The sequence below is a fragment of the Populus trichocarpa genome, chromosome 2 (genome assembly GCF_000002775.5).
Source record: "Populus trichocarpa isolate Nisqually-1 chromosome 2, P.trichocarpa_v4.1, whole genome shotgun sequence".
Lineage (NCBI taxonomy): Eukaryota > Viridiplantae > Streptophyta > Magnoliopsida > Malpighiales > Salicaceae > Populus > Populus trichocarpa.
In genome coordinates this window covers 20,967,892-20,984,429 of record NC_037286.2, presented here as the reverse complement: position 1 = coordinate 20,984,429, position 16,538 = coordinate 20,967,892, and the positions used below count along the sequence as shown (strand labels likewise).

Here is a 16,538-nt window from a genome sequence, read left to right as displayed (position 1 = left end):
TATTATATTGTTTGAAAAGCAAATATTGTAGTAAAAAAAGCAAAAACAAATGGAGCTAATTAATGAGATAAAGTGGTTTTAATTAGAGAAATACATTTTCAATCCTTCTTTCAAATCATCCAATATATATATATATATATATATATATATATATATATATATATATATATATATATTTATTTATTTCTTTTGGTTTTTGTTAAATAAAGAATATAGAAAAAAAAATTATATTTTCTATTGAAAAAGAAAATAATAAAAAAGGCGGAATCATATTAGAAAATTATTATATTTCAATGAAATTTATATTATTCCTTTGCTTAAAAAAATATTTCTATATAATTAAAAAATATATAATTTAAGAGCTCTCCATAACATGATTTTGAGTATTTTGATTTGTATCAATCTCTTAACTTCAACAACTCTTCTTAACATTTATTAATATATATAATTATCTTTTTTTTTATTGAATACATGCATCAAATTTTTTGTTTACAACTAATTTTTTTCTCCATGCTAGAGAACATGTTGACAATGCCTTCATATATTATTTCTGCGTTTAAAAATAATTTTAATCGAGCATGTAGCATAGCCTCGACCAACTAGCTAGTAACATCCTAAACAACAACCACATTATTCATTTTATTTTAAATAAATGATTACAAACCTTTATAAAATCATTTAATGAACTAAAAATTATTTTAACTTTTTATAATTTAATGAATTGGTTCATAATTACAAATAATTAAAGATTATCTCAATTAAAAAAACACAATGTTATCTTGAATAAATATATATTATTTAAACCTTAAATAAACCGTTTCCAAGTGATTATAAGCTAATAAATACTTATATTTATTATAACGTCAACTTTATCTTATTATTTCATATATTTGAAAACACTATATTTATATTGCCACCTTTTTTCATTGATAAAAGTATTTTTTTCTTTGGAAAAACAATGTTACTTCAAATTTAGAGTTATTATTAATTGAAATAGTGTAATGACAGTTTTACTTTTTCTATAAAAAAAAATAATCATTGAACTAGCTATTGGGATAGCACGATTTTTTTTCAAGGCTAATTAGTTATTATTAAATTGATCAAAAACAACTCAGTCTTTTCCCATTTATAAAATATAGTGAAATAACTAAATTATTCTGTAAAGGAAACAATTTTAAATTGATATCCAAGGTTTTTTTCTTCTTATTTTCATGCTATTATTTAGTTGTTATTATATTGATTGAAAGACAATTTGATATTTTAATAAATATAAAATATAATAAAAAAATCAAAAGTGGCTACACACATGCAATGCACGCGTCAACGTGTGAGAGGTGCTCACGGTCTTCTGGTAACGCGTGGAATGTCTCCTAGAGGCCAAAAACCCCTCTCTCTTTGTTGTTGGAATTAGTGTGATGTCCTCTTCCTATTGGGTCAGCGCTAGTGATGTTGGCGGGATGATTTATCGTTGATGGTGTTTTCTTTTTTTTTCTCTCCCATCCCCTCAAAATTCATGCTAGTTATTTAAAATTTCAGAGTTATCCTCTTCTTTATAAATATTTTAACTTTGATCCTTATTTTTTTTATTTATAATTTTTGTTCTTGGTCCTTTTGTAAATGGAATTTGTTTTCAATTTCATCATTCAATTCTAATTTGTGATATGTTATTTTTTTAATGTAGTCCTAATTCTTTTAATTTTTTTTGTCCTTTTGTTAAATTTATTTCTCTTTTCAATTTCACCTTTCAATAAAAAAATGTAGTTGTCCTCTAATTTATTTTTAATTTTAATTTTGATCCTTATTCTTTTAATTAGTATTTTATGTTTTGGATCTTTTTATATAATTAAATTATTTTTTTAATTTTATCCTTAATATTTGATTGGTTGAGAATTGAGCTTCGTAATTTTTCTAGATAGGTTGTTTTTAGTCTAATGATATGAGTCATAAGTTTTAAAAGTTAACGTGAGTTGATTTCATTTTTGTTTTTGCTTATTTTCACTTTAGCTTTCATCATTAGAAATTGTTTTTTTATTTATTTTATTTTTCAAGAAAAGAGACTTTGTGATTTTTTTTTTATTGGGTTATCATAATCTCATAACCTTAGTTGTGGGTTTGGAGGATTAATCGAGTTGGCTCGACCCTTATTACTTGGGTTATAGATTTATCATGCTAACTCGGGTTGATTTGAACTATTTTTTTAACCTAATTTCATCATTTCATATTTAATTAGTTAAGAATTGAGCTGTATCGTTTTTTTTTTTTTTGAGAAAAAAGGCTTTGTTCTCCCAATATGTGAACATTTGTTTTTGTTTTATTTAGTCCATTTGTTGTTGTTGCTTTTTTTTTTCTTATCATCTAATTAAAATAAAACCAACCTATTTGATCCAATCAAATTTATAATCCAAGTCATGGGTTTTTCTTTCTTTTTTAAAATGTAATGTGAACCTTGTAATCATGCAACTCACAATCAAGACTGAAATCTAATCCTAGAAAACTGAAATAGATTTGATAGGAGTGTGACACAATGAAAACTCGTTCTAAGATACCAACACTATTGAAATGAAATCGAATGACGCCACGAAACCAGATAATCTTCGATAAGTCAGATTCAGTTCGTTCAAGAACCAAAAAATGCAAAAATCTCTCTCACATGTTAAACTGAAAAATTTAGAAGTATTATTGATTAAAAGTTTTGAAATTTAGGCTTACATATGTTCAAATAGTTCTGAGAAATTAATCCTAATTGATCTACCATTGTGGGATGAATTGATCCACTTATAAAAACTGACCCAAAACCTTTACCAATAAGCCCAAATCCTAATCAAAATAAGTCTTGGATCCTAACTGAAAATAAAGTATTAATTAAACCTAAACAAGCATTGGACTGTAGCTAACAAAATAAAAATAAAGCCTATAAGTCTAAGTCTTGTTTTTCTAGGAGAAGAGAAGAAGAAAACAAAACAATAAAAGTTTGATACAAGACCTATTTATAACCTACAATGCTGCCTAATGATCTTAGAAACCAATCTGTCATTAAATATCACCAGCCCTTCTTTCCTTATGTAGCTAGGATGGATAAGGAATCCTTATAAGAAAAGAATTTTAGAACATTAATGAATCTTTGTCACACTTGAAATTTATGTTGCAGCCCATTAGAGATCTTTGTAAAATTAAAAAATTCCCAGAACAAGCTACCACGTCTTTGTAGAAAAAGATCCTTGTCAAATAAAAAGTCCATAAGTCAAAAAAAAAAAATAACAAAAGTCGTACAAACTATACATAGAAAAATATATATAGAATCTTCTTGTAAAGTTTTAACTCAATTCAATAGTTTGATTTAGAATTATGCTCAATAACATAAAAATAAAAATTAAATGATAAAAAAATTACATTAAAATTTAAATTTTACCTCATATAAAAAAAACATATTTGCTGCATTTAAATATAATTTTTCACACAAAAAAATAATTCAGCCCTACAGCACATCGCTGCTGTGCTATATGACACGTGAGTACAAAATCAAGTATGCAAGTAAGAAATTGCAAACGTACAAAAAAAAAGTTTTCCTTTGGTTTGGAGAAAAAAAATGAAAACCCACCGTAAGTCATTACATTTAACAATGGCAATTTGGAAATTAGATTTCCTGGCAACCAAGTTTTTTAACTCGATTCATGTCTGGGTACAAGCTCTATGCTATATGTTGGGCAAATTAAGTTAAATCAATAAATAATATATAGTTTTAATTTTTTAAAAAATTAATATAATATTATTTTGATTTTAAAAAAATAATCAAATTTTAACTAAATCATTTAAATTACAAGTTGATTTGTTGAGTCGATTGGATCAAGTATAAGTTTTTTTCTACCTATCTTGATCCAGATCTTTAATTGACTTGTGAGGATTGACCGTATACTTTGTTGATAATTTTTTTTTTCATGATTTATAATTAAGAATTATAATTTTATCTAAACTCAAATGCATTTTGACCTGATTTTGACATGAAACAATTCAAATAACTATGTTTTTCTTTTTAAATAATTACTCTATGATAACTAATAAATATGATATGTACATTATTAAACACTTTCCAAACTTGAGACAAACCTTTTATATATATATATATTTTGTTTTTTAAAATATTTTTTATTTGAAAATATATTAAAATAATATATTTTTATTTTTTAAAAATTATTTTTAATATCAACACATCAAAATAATTTAAAAATATTTAAAAATATTAATTTTAAAAAAAATTTAAAAAATTTAAAATTTAAAAATACAAAAACAAATAATCTCGTAGCATTTACTTGTACAGGAGTGAACTTTCACTTCTTTTTTCTTTCCTTTTGACTTTCTAAAACTCAGTAAAAAACAAAGAAAGGCTTACTTGTCAAACAGCACGAAAATTCTAACCGGCCTTTTGATTTTTGAGAGAAAAAGAAAACGACAGAAATTATTCCTTTTAAATACACACACAAAAAAGGAAAAAAACTCATCGGCAGCCTCCATCGAGAGGAGGAAGAAGAAGAAAACGATGGCTTTGCAGGCAGGGGTCTCCACCTCCAAGGTTCTCATTCTCGTCGGTGCAGGTCGGTCCCCCCTCTCTCATCCTTCCTTTCCCTTCTCCTATTATATTTATAAAAGCTTTGAATAGAAATTTATTTATTTTGTTACGATGATTGACCCGATAAAGAATCTAATCTCTTTCAATCTTGGTTTTTTGCTTTGCAAATATCAGCATCTCATATAAATTGAATTGGTAGAGTTTATCTTTTCTGTTTCTTGTTTGGTTGTAAAAATCTACGAATCTATGGTTACTTGATATGATTTTATTGTTCTTATTTATGCTAACATATTCCTTCAATAATGTCTGTGTGTTTTTTTTTTTAAGGTTTGACTAGTTCGATTATTTTGAAAAATGGACGGTTGTCTGAACTCATTGGGCAGCTTCAAGAATTACTCAAGGGTGTTGATCAAGTTGAGATCGCCCCCTACAAATACGATAGCGCTCTTCTTGCAGCCCAGGTTTTTGCTTTTTATTTATTTATTAATAAGAAATGGATTTTGTTTTCATAGAAAAGCATAACACAAAGGGATAATCATCTTGTTTTGATACATGAAAAAAAGAAGAAGCAGATTTCTCAACTATGTTTGAACAACAATGTCAGTTTAAATAAATGCAGAAGTGTGCTCATGTGGGTTTTTTTTTTTTTTTAATTATAAATTGAAATAACTTATTTCTGCATTAGTTTAGCACTGCTAGTTTTAGAGATCCTATGTGAAATCATCCCATGGAGGAAATCCTCTAATCAAATCAAAGGGATTTTCTTCCCAGAACCAAAGAAATTTAGGTAATTGAAGTCCATTGGAATTCTGATAGACTGCATTCCATGCGTGTTTTCTTCCTTTAAGGTCGTAGTTGTATTATTATCTGTGAGTTTTGAGAAGATTTTTGAATCTTCTAAGGGGTGATTGTATCTTTTCAAACTGAATGACATGAATAACTTACCAAACTCACCTTGATGTTTGGAAACGTTGGTTTTAGGATAACAAACATTTTTCTTAAAAAGGGGGCATTAATGTGCGGAATAGTAACTAGTTAAATTTCTAAGGGACTCAGGGTATTTGATGATTGTCAGCAATCTATTATATTTTTCTTCAGGTTGACTGTTTTTTTTGTGTATTCTCATGTGCCTTAGATTCGTCAATTGGCGCAAGAGATTAAGGAGTTGACCTTATCCAGTCCTGTAACCATCTACAATGGAAATTCTGCTTCTAATGGTAAGCACAACATATTTTTTCTTTAGAGCTTAAGATTCTAAGTAGTTTCCTTACTTTCTTGAAGCGATATTGATTCTTAGTAGTCCACGTTTTGCCATGTCCTTCAATTTTTATATTCTCATGTTCTGAATTGAAATTTCCCTGGATCTTCTATTGATACTTGTATGCAGTAGACCAACCTTCCCAATGGGTTTAAAGTTGATTAAAGTGCATCAAATCTGTCAAGTTTTTGTCCGGCTCTAACAAATCAGTGTGTTAAATATGAGGAGGGTTAACCTTTCAGGACTATGATAAACATTGATTGTTGGTTCATTTTACTGTGAGATGCAATGTATGCTTTGAAAGCCATATGTGGATCAACTTTGCATTTCTAATAGGACATTTCATTCTTCCTTGATCAACCATTGCAGACTAGAACATGAATCTTAAGTTAACTGCAGTTGAGATATCAAGTGTATCACGAGACTGCTTTCTTATTTTTTTGTTAAATAAAGCCTAAACAAGGACTAGATAACTCTCTAGGTAAAAATATTATAGGATTTAGAATTTTCTCTAAAGATGTTCTTTTCTTGATGTCAGAAAGTGACACTCCTACACTTGGAAGAAGATAAAAACTTGACACGATTAAATAATTGATGTCTTCTCCCAAATGCAGGAGTGTCAAAGTAATAAATAACTCGGCAAGATCGAGGTCGATTAAATAACTCGACAAGACCGGGGTTGATCCACATGGAGGTTAACTATACAAAACTACAAATAATAAAAGAAACAGAGTTGAATAGAACTTTGAAGATGTGATATTAATGTAAAGATTAAACAAAGATAAAATAATTGTCAAGGTTAGAAGATCCACTAATGGTATTTCAAATAAGTATAGTACAATTTTTTTTATTACTCAATTAGAAACAACGCACAAAGAAGGTTTCAATCAGATAATTATTAACGACTCATTTTAAATTATTAACGACTCATTTTAAATTATTAACATGATCATACTAATTAACTTATTTGAGTAACACTAATACTTGTAAATGTTGTCAGGTATTCATGGTGCTAACTTATGTTCACAACAAATCGAGTTCCTTTCATAGCACAATTGTCAGTTATCCATACAGTAGGTTATGAAAGAATCAAGTATTTGTTGTGCCAAAGGTTGTACACCATGAATCTAGACTCACCACTTAACAGGCAAGGTTTTAAGAATAAGTAAGATAACAATTATAAAACATGTTAATAGCAAACTTTCTTGATTATATAAAAATTAAAGTCCATGTTGAGTTTGTACTATACTTATTCTTACACTATTAGTGTAACTTTTTTTCACCTTGGCAAAAATAAACTTAACTAAATATAATGAAGAAGAAAAACATAAATAAACAAGATAAGAACATAATTATGATATAAATTGACTAAGTATAGTAAAGGAAATGATAAGCATAAACAATAGATTAATGAGAATATAACATAAAATAAAACTTGAATATTACAAAAATACAAAGAAAGAAAGTAAGAATAATATTTTTATCTGAAAACCTAGATGCCTAAATGTATGGTAAATGCCCCTTTTTATAGGCTAAAGTTTAGAACTATTGATTTGGTGGCTAACTATTGATTTGGTGGCTGGATGAAACGTCATTGATAACATCAGAATTTGAACACATGATCTTCATGAAAGTTGTGGTTATTTGTCTCAGTTTTCTAACAAAAAAAGAATGGACTCATTTGGACTTATAGAACTCGAGATATAGGCTAAACACCGAATAATGTCTAAGCTGCAAGATAAATTAAGACTTTTATTTTGTTGCTAAGATTTGAACTTGAAAACAACAATATTGAATCTTGGACTCTTCATGAATGTTTTAGGGTCATGTCTTAGCTTTCATCAAGATAAACCACATATAAATCCAAGGTCTATAGCTTTAGTTATGACCTAAAAACCAAATACTATTCTAGTTTGAATTGAAACAACACGTGTTCTTGAACATGGTGGACCAATAAAATCCATATTATAAGATTTTTGATGTCTTTTTTGACGAGAAATGACCCTTACATGCCTCAAAATGACACTATTTCCCTCATTGTCGGGAATACATCTTCAAAATATTTGATCAGTATAATATTCGAATAAGTAAGGGTCATCTCAATAAAAGTTCTTTACTTGGCTTAAAAATTTTCTTTTATCCTAGGTACTCCAAGGAGCTGACAAATCTCTTGTAACAAGAATAAAAAAAAACATTAAGTTATCATAAAAAAAACAAAAAAAAAGGAATAATATATATTTGAAGTTAACCTTAAAAAACACATTAGAACAAATTTTGTTTTCTTCCAAGTAAAGCCTTATAACTATGTGTTGATATATTGAGCATAAAAAGAAAGTTTATTAATATCTTGATTAAGAGGTATGTAACAGACATATAAATCTAATGAGAATTTGTTTATTTGAATAGATCAATGAAAGTAAAATGATGAATGCCTTGTTTTTGGATTTTGTAAATTGTTTTTCTATTTTAATGCTTTAATTACTAGGGATTAATAATAAGCTAGTTGAGGGGTGTGATCGCTACTTAAAAGTGCATTTTCATTAAAGTTTTATATCATCATATTGCACTTAAAGTATCATTAAATTCCTTAACTTAAGCATGTTTTATAATAACATGTCTGATAATATAAAATATATTTAATTTATGGTAAATACTCATTTTAAATACAGGTTTGCAAAATAGGCATATCTCACAATTTAAAGTATTGATTGATTTGTTTAACTATTGAAATTGAGAAGATAAAAAGAAGGTTAAGCTTAAAGAAGAAATTCTAGTTGGGTTAGTTTAATTGAAACTAGAATACTATTTAGTTTTTGGGTCATAATTGAAGTTGTAGACCTTGAATTTATATGTGGTTTATCTTGATGGAAAGCAAAAATATGGGTCTAAAACATTAATGAAGAGTCCAAAATTCACTATTGTCATTTTCAAGTTCAAATCTTAGCAACAAAAAAAAAAGTCTGAATCTATCCTGCAGTCCAGACACTGTTCGATGTTCAACTAATATCTAGAGTTCTAGAAGTCCAAATGAGTCCATTCATTTTCGGTTGGAAAGCTGAGTCAAATACCCATAACTTTCAAGAAGATCATGTGTTCAAATTTTGATATTATCAATGACGTTTTGTTCAGCCATCAAATCAATAGCTAACCACTAAATCAATAGTTCTAAATTTTAGCCTATAAAAGAAGGCATTTATCATACATTTAGGCATATGGGTTTTCAGATAAAGATATTGCTCTTGCTTTCTTTCTTTATATTTTTGTAATGTTCAAGTTTTATTTCATGTTATATTCTCAGTAATTTCTTGTTTATGCATATCATTTCATTTACTCTTCTTAGTCAATTTATTTTTGAGTAATAAAAAAAATTTGGACTATACTTATTTGAAATACCATTAATGAATTCTTTAACCTTGACAATTGTTTAATCTTTACATTAATATCACATCTTAAAAGTTCTCTTCAACTCTGTTTCTTTTATTATTTGTGGTTTTGTATAGTTAATCTCCTTGAGGATCGACCCGGTCTTGTCGAGTTATTTATTATTTTGATACTCATGCACTTCAGAGAAGACATCAATTAATTGATGGTGTCAAGTTTTTGGCGCCGTTGCCGGAGAGGTAAGTTACTGTATAAATTATAAATTTTATTTTATTTTATCTAATTTTTGTTTCTTCCTTTTCTTTTTCCTTTCTACACTTGTATAAGAGTCTGGTCATGCATATTAAGTGGTAGACTTTCTAGGAAATCTTTATCCTCTTCAGAAAACATGGTCGAAGAGGATAACTAGACACTTGATAATGAGAATAACCGTATTAGAACACTTAGAGACCATATGAATCTAACAAGAACAACTGCACCAGTATGTATAGTTTTCCCTCCTGATGCATCTCACTTCAATTTAAACCAGGTATTATTCAACTTTTACCTACTTTTCATAGCTTAGATCTAAAAAATCTATACTTGCATTTGAGAGAATTTAATGGGTTTGTAATACTTATAATGACTCAAATTGTAGCATGAACACCATCAGATTAAAGCTTTTTCCTTTTTCATTAAAAGATAAAGCTAAAACATGGCTGCAAAATCTTAGGTCAGGATCTATTCGTGCTTGGGATAAAATGCAACAACAGTTTTTGAAGCTTTTTCCTTCTCATAGAACAAACTTTTTCAAATAATAAATCACCACTTTCACTAAAAAATCAGGAGAAACATTTTACCAGTGTTGGATAGGTATAGAGACTTGCTTAATACATGTCCTCATCATGGTTTTGAAACATGAAAATTGGTTTCACACTATTATGAAGGGTTCACACCTAAAGATAGGCAAATGGTGGAATTGATGTGAAATGAAACTTTTGAAGATAAAGACTCTAATGAAGCAATAGAGTACATAGACTTGTTAGCTGAAAGTGCTCAAAATTGGGACACCACAGACACTTGCGAGGCACCGGGTAAAAATCAGTCTCATACATCTAGTGGAGGCATGTACAACCTTAGGGAAGATCATGGCTTCAAAGCCAAATTTGCATTTTTAGCTAGAAAAATCGAGGCACTAGAATTGAAAATGAGTGGTCAATTAAAATCCATTTAAGAAATTGTGTGTCAAATCTGTGAAATTAATGAATACTTAACCAATGATTATACAACTTTGTCATCTTTTAAGGAGTGTTTTCATGAACAAGCCAATGCTTTAAACAGTTTTCAAATGCCACATGTTAATCCATACTCGCAAACGTACAACCTTGGCTAGAGAAATCATTCAGATTTTAGTTAGAAGAGTAGTAACAATAATTCACAAACTGATTTGACTTGATCCATGTGTTGGCTTCCCGAGCTACTTGCACTTGAATTGTATTGTCCTTTGGGATTTTGCCGTGGTTGAGAAGGAAACTTACCTTTCTCTTGAAAACTGAGAGTAGTTTGAGCATTTTGAGTGTTGTTTATCTCTTGCTTTTCAATGAATGCATTTAGTGTTTCCTCAAGATTTCTTCTAGGATGGGGAACATAAAGAGATACATATCCATGAGAATTTTGAAAATTATGGTGTGCTTAAAATGATGGCTGTGAAGTTTGTGTATTATTGTTACTACTTTTCCAATTGAAATTTAAATAATTTCTCCAACCAGGGTTGTACGTTTGCGAGTATGAATTAAGATTTGGCCTTTGAAAACTGTTTAAAACATTAGCTTGTTCATAGAGGCATTCCTTGAAAGAAGGCAAAGTTGGACAATCATTGGTTGAGTATTCATTAGTTTCATAGATTTGACACAATTTCTTGAACAAATTTTAATTGACCACTCATTTTCAATTCTAGTGCTTCGATTTTTCTAGCTAAAGATGCAAATTTGGCTTGGAGGCCATGATCTTTCCTAAGATTGTACATGCCTCCACTAGATGTATGAGGTTGAGTTTTACCCAGTGCCTCATTAATGCCTGTAGTGTTTTAATTTTGAGCATTTTCAGCTAACAAGTCTATGTACTCCATTGCTTCATTAGAGTCTTTATCTTCAAAAGTTTGATTTTACATCAATTCCACCATTTGCCTATCTTTAGGTGTGAACCCTTCATAATAGTGTGAAACCAATTTTCATGTTTCAAAACCATGATGAGGACATGGATGAAACAAGTCTCTATACCTATCCCAACACTGGTAAAATGTTTCTCCTGATTTTTTAATGAAAGTGGTGATTTATCATTTGAAAAAGTTTGTTATATGAGAAGGAAAAAGCTTCAAAAACTGTTGTTGCATTTTATCCCAAGCACGAATGGATCCTAACCTAAGATTTTGCAGCCATGTTTTAGCTTTATCTTTTAATGAAAAAGGAAAAAGCTTTAATCTGATGGTGTTCATGCTACAATTTGAGTCATTATAAGTATTACAAACCTCATCAAATGCAAGCATGGATTTTTTAGATCTTAGCTATGAAAAGTAGGTAAAAGTTGAATAATACCTGGTTTAAATTGAAGTGAGATGCATCAGGAGGGAAAACTATACATGCTGGTGCAGTTGTTCTTTTTAGATTCATATGGTCTCTAAGTGTTCTAACACGGTTATTCTCATTATAAAGTGATTAGTTATCCCTTTCGACCATGTTTTCTGAAAAGGATGAAGATTTCATAGAAAGTCTACAACTTAATATGCGTGACCAAACTCATGCAAGTATAGAAAGAAAAGAAACAAAAATTACATAAAATAAAATAAAATTTATAATTTATACAGTAACTTACCTTTCCAGCAACGACGCCAAAAACTTGACACCATCAAATAATTGATGTCTTCTCCCAAGTGTAGGAGTGTCAAAGTAATAAATAACCTGACAAGACTGGGGTCGATCTACAAGGAGATTAACTATACAAAACCACAAATAATAAAAGAAACAGAGTTGAAGAAAACTTCTGAGATGTGATATTAATGTAAAGATAAAACAATTGTCAAGGTTAGAGGATCCACTAATGGTATTTCAAATAAGTATAGTCCAAACTTTTTTTTATTACTCAACTGAAAACCATACACAAATAAGGTTTCGATCATATGATTTATCATTAATGACTCATTTTAAATTATTAACATGATGATACTAATTATCTTATTTGAGTAACACCAATACTTGTAAGTGTTGTTAGGTATTCATGATGCTAACTTATATCCACAACAAATCCAGTTCCTTTCATATCACAAATATCGGTTATCCATATAGTAGGCTATGAAAGAATCAAGTATTTATTGTGTCAAGGGTTGTACACCATGAATCTAGACTCACCACTTAACAAGCAGGATATTAAGAATGAGTAAGATAACAATTATAAAACATGTTAATAGCAAACTTTCTTGAAATAAACATTAAAGTTCATGTTGAGTTTGTACTATACTTATGGAGAATTCTTACTTCTCAATCTTATTACAAAATATATTCCTGATTATATACAACATCTACAAATCTATATTAGGAAGGCTATTAACTACACATAAATAGGTGTTATTATTTGGACTTGATTTATGGAAAAGAAAATCTGGCTTTCTATATTTATTTTTCATAAATCAGGTTTAGATCAGATTCAAATCTGCTTTGATTTCTTCAGAATCTTCAACAATACTTATTCTTACACTATTAGTGTAACTTTTTTACCTTGACAAAAATAAACTTAACTAAATATAAAGAAGAAGAAAAACATAAATAAACAATATAAAAACATGATTATGATATAAATTTGAATATTATAAAAATATAAAGAAAGAAAGCAGGAGCAATATCTTTATTTAAAAACTCAGATGCCTAAATGTTTGATAAATGCCTCATTTTATAGGTTGCGATTTAGAATTATTGATTTGGTGACTAGACAAAACATCATTGATAACATCAGAATTTGAACACATGGTCTTCATGAAAGTTGTGGGTATTTGTCTCAGCTTTTCAATAAAAAAAAAGACTCATTTGGACTTTTAGAACTCGAGATATGGGCTGAACCCCGCATAATGTCTGGGCTGCAGGACAGATTCAGACTTTTCTTTTGCTGCTAAGATTTGAACTTAAAAACAACAGTAGTGAATCTTGGACTTTTCATGAATGTTTTAGATCTAAGTCTTAGCTTTCCATCAAGATAAACCATACATAAATTCAAGGTCCACAGCTTCAATTATGACTCAAAAACTGAATAGTATTCTAGTTTGAATTGAACTAGCCTAACTAGATTTTATTCTCTAAGCTTAGCCCTCTCTTTGTCTTCTCAATTTCAATAGTTAACACCTCAATCAATCCTCTGAATTGTGAGATATAATTATTTTGTAAACCTACATTTAAAATGAACATTTATTATAAATTAAAGTATTTTATATTATCAGATTTATTATTCTAAAACATGCTTAAGTTAATAAATTTAATGATATTTTAAGTATGATGATATAAAACCTTAATGAAAATGCACTTTTAAGTACCGATCAAAAAACATTCATTCTAGTTATTGTGTTAGCATTTCTCATAAGTGGATAGTTTTATTAGATATTTTTGGCAAGTGGCAACATTTCTATTTGTCCATCTTGATATAAGAGTTCAAAATGTAACAACACTTGTAAATTCTCTTGCACACAGGGAGTTTTTCATCTTACCTAGTGCCAGCTGCTGCTCTTGGAGCAATGGGATATTGTTACATGTGGTGGAAGGCAAGATTCTTAATGCTTAAAATTAAAACTATTTCTTCTCACAAATGCTGATAGTGTTGCACATGTTAGCACATTGGCTTCTTGCTGATTGAAGTGTGCATGCATCGTCTATTTGCTTTATGGCACAGGACTGGTCATTTTCAGATGTAATGTTTGTAACAAAGAAAAATATGGCAAATGCTGTTGCAACTGTGTCAAAACAAATGGAGAATGTATCAGAAACATTGGCTGTAAGTAGTCTGGGCTATTCTTTTGAATAAGTCTTATGTCTTAGATAGCAACTCTATTTTTTGGATCCTTTGCAGTATTCTTAGTTCTCAATCGGCCATGAACTTGTGCAGTCAACCAAAAGACATCTAACAAAAAGGCTGGAAAATCTGGACTGGAAGATTGAGGAGCAGATAGAAACATCTAAGCTCATTGCCAGTGATGTACTTTCAATATTCTCCTTTTACTATTGATAGATATCAATTATTTCTCTCTCTTTCTTGTTTTCCCACCTTTCTTCATTTCCTAGGGCATAAGGTGTGCTTAATTGTATACAAGCCAAGCTTAGCTAACCATCACTTAACATGTCTAGCTCAGCTTGTAGAAATATGTAGCACAGTAGGAACATGAACTTGAACTTGATTGAGCTACCGAGTGAATCTGGTCTGTTATGTGGTCATAGAACAGAAAGGCAACATGATGTAGAGTAGAAAAGAGAAGGGAAAAGGCAGAATAATAGAGAGGAAATAGGGTAGAGAAGAGGGACATTTAATTTGATTGAGAAATGAAAAATCATGTGCCTGTTAAGTTTGATAGACTTAAGTAACGAAAGGTTGGATTTGAGAATCTGGTGAAACCAAAGGTTACAACAGCTTAATTTATTACACGAAGTTGTGATTGAGAAAACATGTAATATATAAGCTACATTAATAGGTTTCCCCTGTTTTCTTTTAGCACAATATTTTCTTTCTTTTTTGTGTAGCTTAAATAGTTCACCTCAGTGACCTCACTCTATTCCTTGCCTGTAGTGACATGGATTTAAATATATACTGCGAGGGGGGGCCTAATAAAGAAGAACCTTGTTTGATATTGAGAATCTATGTATCTGTTGATTTGGGTACAGTTTGAATTAGAATTTGGGATCATGGTTTATTGTGGTGGTAGAAGTATTGGGTGCGGAGCAACTTCGCATTGAAGAGCACAATTTCATCCCAGTGACTCTTCACATAATCCCGTTTTACATAGAATAGGACCACGTAATGATCTTCACAAAGGAAGGTCTGCATCCACTATGCCCAAAGGATTCTCTTTCTGATAAATTAAGAAAAATGTGGAAATTTGTGTCCCAATGCATCTGATTCTGTTTCTTATGAACTCCCATACCCACTCACAAATGAATACGCAGACAGCAGATAGTATTTTAACTAGTTCATCTCATATCAAGATAGACATGTATTTCAGCTATGGCAATATTACTTGCATGCAGGTAGATGAGATGAAATCAAACCTTTCCCAAATCGGATATGATGTTGAATCAATCCATCAAATGATATCTGGCCTGGTGAGTTGTGATGCTGCTTCTTATTTCTTAAATTTAGTTCTGATTGAAGGATGCCTTTGTTGACTCCTCATATCTCTAAAATCTCAACAGGAAGGAAAGCTTGAACTTCTCGAAAGCAAACAGGTTTCATTTAGTCTTCTTACTCAATGAGTTCCTTCTAACAATTTGCAGTGGCTCAGAAATTTTTGAATCCATGCCATGCAGGATACCACAAACTCTGGTCTCTGGCACCTATGTCAATTTGCTGGAGGCTTTAAAGATGGGCTTGGTACTAAAGTTTATCAGGTCTGATAACCATCTGCTGCAATTTCACCTCCTTTCCGCTTATAATAATTTTAGGTGATGGACGTTTTGCCAATTATCCACTATCTCCCTGCCTCTTCCCTCTTCGTTCTCCCAGCTTGCTTTGCCAACTTTATTGGCATCTACATGGATAATGCCCAGGTTGTGACCCTTGCTCTGTGAGGTGTTGAGGGATGGGCTTCTTGGGCTGATTCTGGTCGCACCTTGTCAATCGTTGTACTTAGTTACTAATTGAACTATTTTACCTTGGGATTTTGTTAGGATGTTGGTGCTAAGCTAGCGAACCCTCCAGCAATGGCATATGAAGAAAGGTCTCTAAAGGTATGTCAACTCCCATTTTCTTCACTTATTCCTCATTCCATTTTCCATGACATGGTCCATCATATTGTTTCAGGGTCTTCAATTTATTGCTGAAACCAAAGAGTCGGATAAGGTTGAGAAACCAGTAGAAAATGTGAAGAATGATCTTCATATCTACCCTGGTGAAAAAGTCAAAACTGTGAAGACGAGAGTACACAGGTCATATCCGGTCGGGTTTTCTTTGACCCGAGACATTGTCGGATCCGGCATATAGATTTCAATTATCTACTGGATGTTTTTGATTTTTTATGCAGACATCCTTTCTTTTGATTCCATGATGTGCATGGCTCGTTAGATTGACTTATCGATTCTTGCAATGAAAAATGCGGGTTAGCTTTGGGTT

General features: G+C 30.2%; 1 protein-coding gene across 2 annotated transcripts; it reads left to right on the top strand.

The window, feature by feature from the left end:
- Positions 1-4,421: 4,421 nt before the first annotated feature.
- Positions 4,422-16,538, top strand: LOC7458276 (uncharacterized). 2 transcript variants are annotated; one of them, XM_024595771.2, is made up of 11 exons: positions 4,422-4,589; positions 4,892-5,025; positions 5,700-5,781; positions 13,913-13,983; positions 14,112-14,213; positions 14,325-14,414; positions 15,458-15,532; positions 15,623-15,655; positions 15,737-15,817; positions 16,097-16,156; positions 16,230-16,538. In XM_024595771.2, exons 1-11 carry the CDS (start codon positions 4,535-4,537, stop codon positions 16,407-16,409), a joined length of 963 nt encoding a protein of 320 aa, XP_024451539.2. In that variant the 5' UTR covers positions 4,422-4,534; the 3' UTR covers positions 16,410-16,538. The 2 variants fall into 2 exon arrangements, with proteins under 2 accessions (XP_024451539.2, XP_024451540.2); XM_024595772.2 differs by lacking the exons at positions 14,112-14,213; positions 14,325-14,414.